Source organism: Entamoeba invadens (assembly GCF_000330505.1).
Source record: "Entamoeba invadens IP1 unplaced genomic scaffold scaff_1105074726103, whole genome shotgun sequence".
Lineage (NCBI taxonomy): Eukaryota > Evosea > Mastigamoebida > Endamoebidae > Entamoeba > Entamoeba invadens.
In genome coordinates this window covers 521,541-527,762 of record NW_004443767.1, presented here as the reverse complement: position 1 = coordinate 527,762, position 6,222 = coordinate 521,541, and the positions used below count along the sequence as shown (strand labels likewise).

The window sequence follows — 6,222 nt, the reverse complement described above, 5'->3', positions numbered from 1 at the left end:
CTTCTGGTCTTCTATAGAAGTGCAACACCGAAATTTGTAAGACTGAAGAAATTGGTAAAGTGCGCTCTTATAGAATGGATGGACACAGGAGATGTCGAAGGTATAACACACCGCGTTCTTATCTTTTGTAACGGGAAAAATCGACACAAAACGGTGAGGAATTATGTCAGAGAGTGCGTCGACCTTTTCTCTTGATATTGTTTTCATTTGAGTCAAGGAGTCCCACCCCCAAAATAAGGCTTCTTCGAGTCTTTCATCTCGAATCTTCTCTGAGTAATAGTTTAATGCAAATACCATATCTGATACACTTATACCGTTCGTGTATTTTCCCGTTGTTATAAGTTCATCGACAGTGTATTGTGTAATGATTTTAAGAGGGGAAATGCTTCTAACAAAATCGGGGATGACCATAAGACTAATCCGATTGTCATCGAACGTCTGTTGGTGCTTCTTCGCGATCCCAAGAAATGGTTTAGTGATGATGATACATTTTTTTGTTGTTTGGTGTGTAACAATATCATCAAGAACATTATCAAACCACTCTTCTATATGTCCTGTCGTCAGTTTCTTTGTGTTCTTCACTTGACATCCATTACCAGACAACATGTAACCCTCTGCTTCTGATTCTGTTGCTACCAAGTAATTTCCTATTACATTTTTATAAGAGTAAGTGCAGTACACTTTTGAGTGTGTTGATTCTCTTGTGATAAAATTATTTTCTTTAAACCATTGATCCACGCTATCTATAAAAATCCAATTTTCCTGAGTTATTTCCTTCAAATTTTGTATTTGGAGTTCGAGTTTAGTAATTTCAAAGTTCCGCGCTTCTTTTTTGCCCATTTTTAACGACTTTGTATGCCCAGAAGATGTCGTTTCCTTCAACACGTCGTCCACCTGTTCTTGCGTGTTTACATGAATGAAAAATTCGTCATTTTCCCTCTTGTTCGACTCAGTTGTTTCGTCACTTTTAATGACACCAACCTCCTCAACATTTTTAATTAGGGTTTCCATGTCACTATTCCTCAAACTTTGGTTGAGACTCACTCCTTCACTTTGTTCCTCTTTTATATCGTCATCGTCACTCTGGTCGTTATCATCACGCTCTCCATCCTCTTCGGAGTCGTCCTGTTCGTTCTTTAGTACTGCCTTGACTTTCTCGTTGAGCCCATCCACAAACTGGACTTTCGTTGATAACTGTTGAAGAAGCCAAAATGTGTTGAACTTGACATACCAGTCATTCACCTCAGCTTCTGTTGGGATCATTTCACTCACAACCTTGTTTATTTCTCGAGTCGTTATATTTAACTTTGAGCATGTGTTTCTATCAAGATAACATGGTGTAAATATAGAACAATCTGCTTCATTGCAAAGTTCGTCAATAAAAGGTTTAAAGTATTCATCCATCACTATAACAACTTTTTGCTTTGTTTTATGAACTCTTTGAAGCTCAGTGCAGTGGACAAGAACAACACTTTTCATCCAATATATGAAGTTCTCCTTAGTATAGTACCTTACCAACTTTCCTGGATGTGTTTGAGTTCCTTTTTGGGGGGTTAGAAATAACTTAAGTAGCGCAGAAGGGTTTGTCTTTGGCAAAGCCTTAATGAATGGCATGAGGAGTTCCTTGTTACCGTTCATACAAATCAAGGAACCAGACAACTTAGAATACCGACTTAAGTATGTTGATTCATACCCTGTGAATGATTTGGGAAGTCCAATTTGTCGCTGTTTTTTCTTGAAAGGAGCTAGTTGGTATCCCACCTCTTCAATACTTAATACAAACTCATGTGGAACGTTTTCAATCGCTTCATTGAGTCTTTTTCTGTTTCTTTTAACCTCGTTTTGTGTTGGGGAATATTGAATAACTGGTCGTGCAAATATTTTACAATCAGTTTGTGTGAAACACGGCTCAAGAACAACTACATTCTCCTGTAATAGCTCTGACACCATATCTTCAATGGTGTTAATAGTCACCGCAATGTTTTTATTTTGACTGTAATAATCGAGGGGAATGGTTTGAAAGACTTTCATAATCTCTTTGGTGTACTTCTTATCAACCTTCTTTGCCCCTCTCTTCGACTGTGGTTTCTCTTCTTCACTCGACATAGGCTATCTTTTTTAAGTTCATACGAAACAACTTCCAATCTAAAAATAAATAAGACTCTACTTATTATATTCAACAAACATAAAGATAAAGAGTCAATTCAATTTGTTTAAAAGAGGAAGAATGCATTAGGATTCATTCCTTTGGTATTGAGTATTGTAACACCCAAGTTGTGTTGTTTAGCATACTCTATTTTAGCTTTAAGAGTCTGTTCTATGAATGCTTTTATTTATAATAGAAAAGTTTATAAGATGACAAACATCGACAGAGACATAACTGACTAAGCATCCATCACTCAAGTGTACCAAGTACTCCTTTTCTTTATCAAACCACTCAGCCATTTCCCCTGTACTCAACACATCAGTTAAATTGTGTGGATCGATGAGAGTCTTTTTGCCATTACAAAACATGTAACTCTCCATATTAATCATGACATTCATTTTCTTCATAACCTCCTCGTTGTCATGTGAGAAGTCAGTGACACAATTCTTAACAAAATCAAGTGGGGAGTCAAAGTATGTTTGGATGTGGATCTTCTCCGAAAACCCAGTGCTGAAGACAATGAACTCGTCCACGTACTTCAAGAGTGAGAACACTTCAGTCGAACCAATCGACTGCGATTTGACCTATTTGTTATTAATTGTTTTACTATTACTTAATAGAAACACACAGGAAGAATGACTACCAGTGTTCTGTTGATTTTGTGAAGTTCAATGCCGACTCTTCGGAGTAACAGTCTGACGTCTCTGACTGACCTCCCGGCACTGTAAAACACGCTTTCTAAATCTTCAAAGACGACTCCGTCGAAATTGTGTTTCTGGACAAAGGCCACGACAGCATCTGCACACACAAAAGAGAAGTCTTGGATAAAGACCATCTCACCCAAATTGATGTGAGCGTATTTCTTTGTTGAGTTAATTTCGAAATCTGGTGATCCAGAAACATATGGCAAATTATTCATTGGATTTGTGATGAGTGAATACCCCTTCACTATTATTCTGTCGAGTCGACTTTGGTGTTCCAAGGCGACTTTGAACTCGTCTTCTGTATTAACTATCACATTCAGTGTATTTGCAAAAGTCCGAGGACCCTCTTTAATATCAGCAAAAGTGTTAATTTCAGTGGAGCAAGTGACTTGTATCAACAGAAAAAGGAAGGAAATAATTTGTGAATAATTCGCTCTTCTAGGCATTTTTATTTGCTTCTTTACAGTTCGTTTTTTGAAAGACTCCATTCCATACATTTGGTGCATTTCCCGTCTTTTTGCACATTATTTTTCGTCATTAGTTTCTTTGTTTTCAATGAAAGAATTAAAAATGAAAAAAACGGAATAACCCTTTCATGAGTCTTTGAACTCCAAATATCTAAAATTCATTGATGACAACACAAATGATATCTTTAGGACCATCCATTAAGACAAATCTCAAGTTTTCTAAGGACGGAAAGTTTTACTTTTATGGGAATTTACACGCCGTTGGTATCGTTTCTGTCGACACTAACACGGTTGTCCAAGTCATCGACTTCAGACAATCAGTAAGGTCGATAGAAGTGATGGACGAGCAAACCATAGTAATTGGAACTGAAAGAGGCCTTGTATATACGTACAACTATATAACTGAACAACGCAAGAAGATAGTGGAGTGTGGAGAGATGCCCGTTATTAATTTGGAGTTTTACTCTTCATACCTTCTCATTGTCACACCAATGCGCATTTTGTTAATTCAAAACGGTGATGTTATTGACGACATCTCAAGTGACATTTTGATAGAGACGGCGGTTCTTTTAAGAAACGAGCATACACAAACTGAACTAGAAAATTCGACGACTCAATTACCTACCATCGCCTACGCTTTAACTGATGCTTCAGGTACTTTAGTACTCAAGACTGGAAAGAATGAAAGGAGAATACCAGGTAACAAGACGTGGGTGACAGTAGTGAGGCAGTCAGTTGAGAACGATCGTATCTTTATAGGTACTGATGCGGGTAAGGTGATTGTTCACAAGTATCCCTCTCTTGAAGTTGAGTCTGTTGTACCTGTGAGTGATTTACGTATTAGTGGGATATCATGCCACAATGATAACACGTTTATAGTATCTTCTATCGACTGTTCAATACAAATCTTCCAATTGAGTGACTTATGGTTGAGTACATTACGCCTCGGGGGTGTCGGTGAGGAGCGATATATCCGTTTTGCATTTTCAGAGAAGACAAGGATCCTCATTGCACTTTCAAACCTGTGCCACTTGCATGGCTGGAAACTCGACTCGAAGTACTCGACACCAACACAGATTGTACTTCCAACAGGTCACTCCTTAGCAGTGTCTTCTGTCGAGTTATATAAACTTCCTACAATACCAGAGAACTTAGCTTTGATATCATCATCCGAAGATTTCACTGTCAGAGTCTTTGTGAAGACACCAAAGAAAGAGAGAAGTGTGGAGAGGTGGGTTGAAGTTGCACGTCCATTAGTGCATGGGTATCCGTTAACACGTGCTGTGATGATCGACCATCCACTTCGAATATTGACTTCTTCTGTTGAAGAGAAACCAATTCGTGTTTTGGAAACCTCAAAGTATTTTATAGATACCGTGAGGTACGTCACAAACTCAAACTTCTCACGAGAAGATATGTTGTACTATGACAAATCCCCTATTGGCGCGAATCACCAACCACTTTCATTGACTAATACACCCCTCAGAGAGCATACAGGAAGCTCTAGACAGTCTCGGGTGCAATCGCCAACAAAGCCACAGTTCGACTTAAAAACGCTTGTAGTTCCTGACAGTGATGAAATGCCGATTGAAGACATAGTGGTTGCCTCTGTACCCAAAATCTATACGAGTGCTCCCCCCGAGGAAGAATTGCACTACCACACATTATGGCCGGAGACCAACAAGTTACTTGAACAACAGAGTGAAGTGGTTCAATTAGAAATCAGTAAAGACGAGCAGTTTATAGCGACGGGTGGACTTTACTTGAAGCCGTCCCAATTCACAAAAACAGTGATACCAGCGAAGACTGTCTATTTGTGGAAGAAAGATGGGGAATCATATAAAGTGTTGAACTCGTATCTTCCCTTTGAGGAAGAGGACGAGATTGAAGGTCTTATATATGACGGGTCTCATATTGCAGTTGGTGGCAAGAATGGCAAAGTTGCTATTATCAATGTGTCCACTCACACGATGCAGACGGTTGATGTATCTACTGAGAAGATAAGTGGGATGTGTTCTATAGGAGACTCTGTGTATGTTGGGACACCATCAGGCCAGTGTTACAAAATTAACAAAGACACTGGTTGCAAGACGTTCTGGGTGTTTTTAAATAAGGCGGTCAGTGTGATGCGCGACTTCCATGATAACATAGTGATTGGATATGAGGATGGGTCCATCGATTTCTTAGAACAAAGTGGTGAAGGCAAACACTTCCAAAAGGATTCCAATGGGAAAGTTGTGAACTGCTGTCCTTCAAAAGTGTTGTCGTTGAGTGTTATTGAGTTTGAAGGAAAGCCATTGATTGCTGCGTCTGATGATATTGGGACGATCATAGTGTTTTCGCTTTAATTGATTTTTACCAATTTTAATAACTTTTTAAATAGTTCAATAAATTGGTTTCATCATCTGTAACTCAAAAAGAGATAATTGTTAAGAAAAAATGGCACACCCCACAGTGCACTATCAAATTGTAAGTGTAGACAGAGACTACTCAAAAGGACTCACCCCACAGTTTTATGTTCAAAGACCTCCCGCACTCTCTGGTCATATTGAGCCCTATGACTTCGAAGAGGTGATGAAACGGGTGAATAAGTTTTTTGAACAAGCAGAGACTATCACATGGAAGACAATGCTTGAGGAATCATTGTCTTGTTTCACATGTGGGTTGACGGAGTGTTGTATTAAAAATCAGTATTACCGAAGAATGTGTGAGTTACAAGAGTACCTCACTGAACTCAATATTAGGTTCCCATCCCTCCAATTCATTCATCCAATTAATAATGGGTTTCTTTGCGTTTGTTCTTCTCTACTTATCATAGAGCAAATCGACTGATCTGAAGTTTGAAATCTCAGTGTTTTTGACGGATGGAAATTAAGTTATTAGATAGTCCACTTAGTTACCAACA

General features: G+C 38.7%; 3 protein-coding genes across 3 annotated transcripts; 2 read left to right on the top strand and 1 right to left on the bottom strand.

Annotated features, from left to right (window-relative positions):
- Positions 1 to 2,213: 2,213 nt before the first annotated feature.
- On the bottom strand, positions 2,214 to 3,296 carry EIN_251840 (hypothetical protein; the record flags this gene model as incomplete). The annotated part of the gene is made up of 3 exons (XM_004261723.1): positions 2,214 to 2,312; positions 2,365 to 2,730; positions 2,775 to 3,296. 3 exons carry the CDS (start codon positions 3,294 to 3,296, stop codon positions 2,214 to 2,216), a joined length of 987 nt encoding a protein of 328 aa, XP_004261771.1.
- A 185-nt stretch (positions 3,297 to 3,481) lies between these two features.
- On the top strand, positions 3,482 to 5,665 carry EIN_251830 (hypothetical protein; the record flags this gene model as incomplete). The annotated part of the gene is made up of 1 exon (XM_004261722.1): positions 3,482 to 5,665. The coding sequence occupies one exon, from the start codon at positions 3,482 to 3,484 to the stop codon at positions 5,663 to 5,665; it is 2,184 nt and encodes a 727-aa protein (XP_004261770.1).
- A 91-nt stretch (positions 5,666 to 5,756) lies between these two features.
- Positions 5,757 to 6,149, top strand: EIN_251820 (hypothetical protein; the record flags this gene model as incomplete). Its single annotated transcript, XM_004261721.1, has 1 exon — positions 5,757 to 6,149. The coding sequence occupies one exon, from the start codon at positions 5,757 to 5,759 to the stop codon at positions 6,147 to 6,149; it is 393 nt and encodes a 130-aa protein (XP_004261769.1).
- Positions 6,150 to 6,222: the final 73 nt, after the last annotated feature.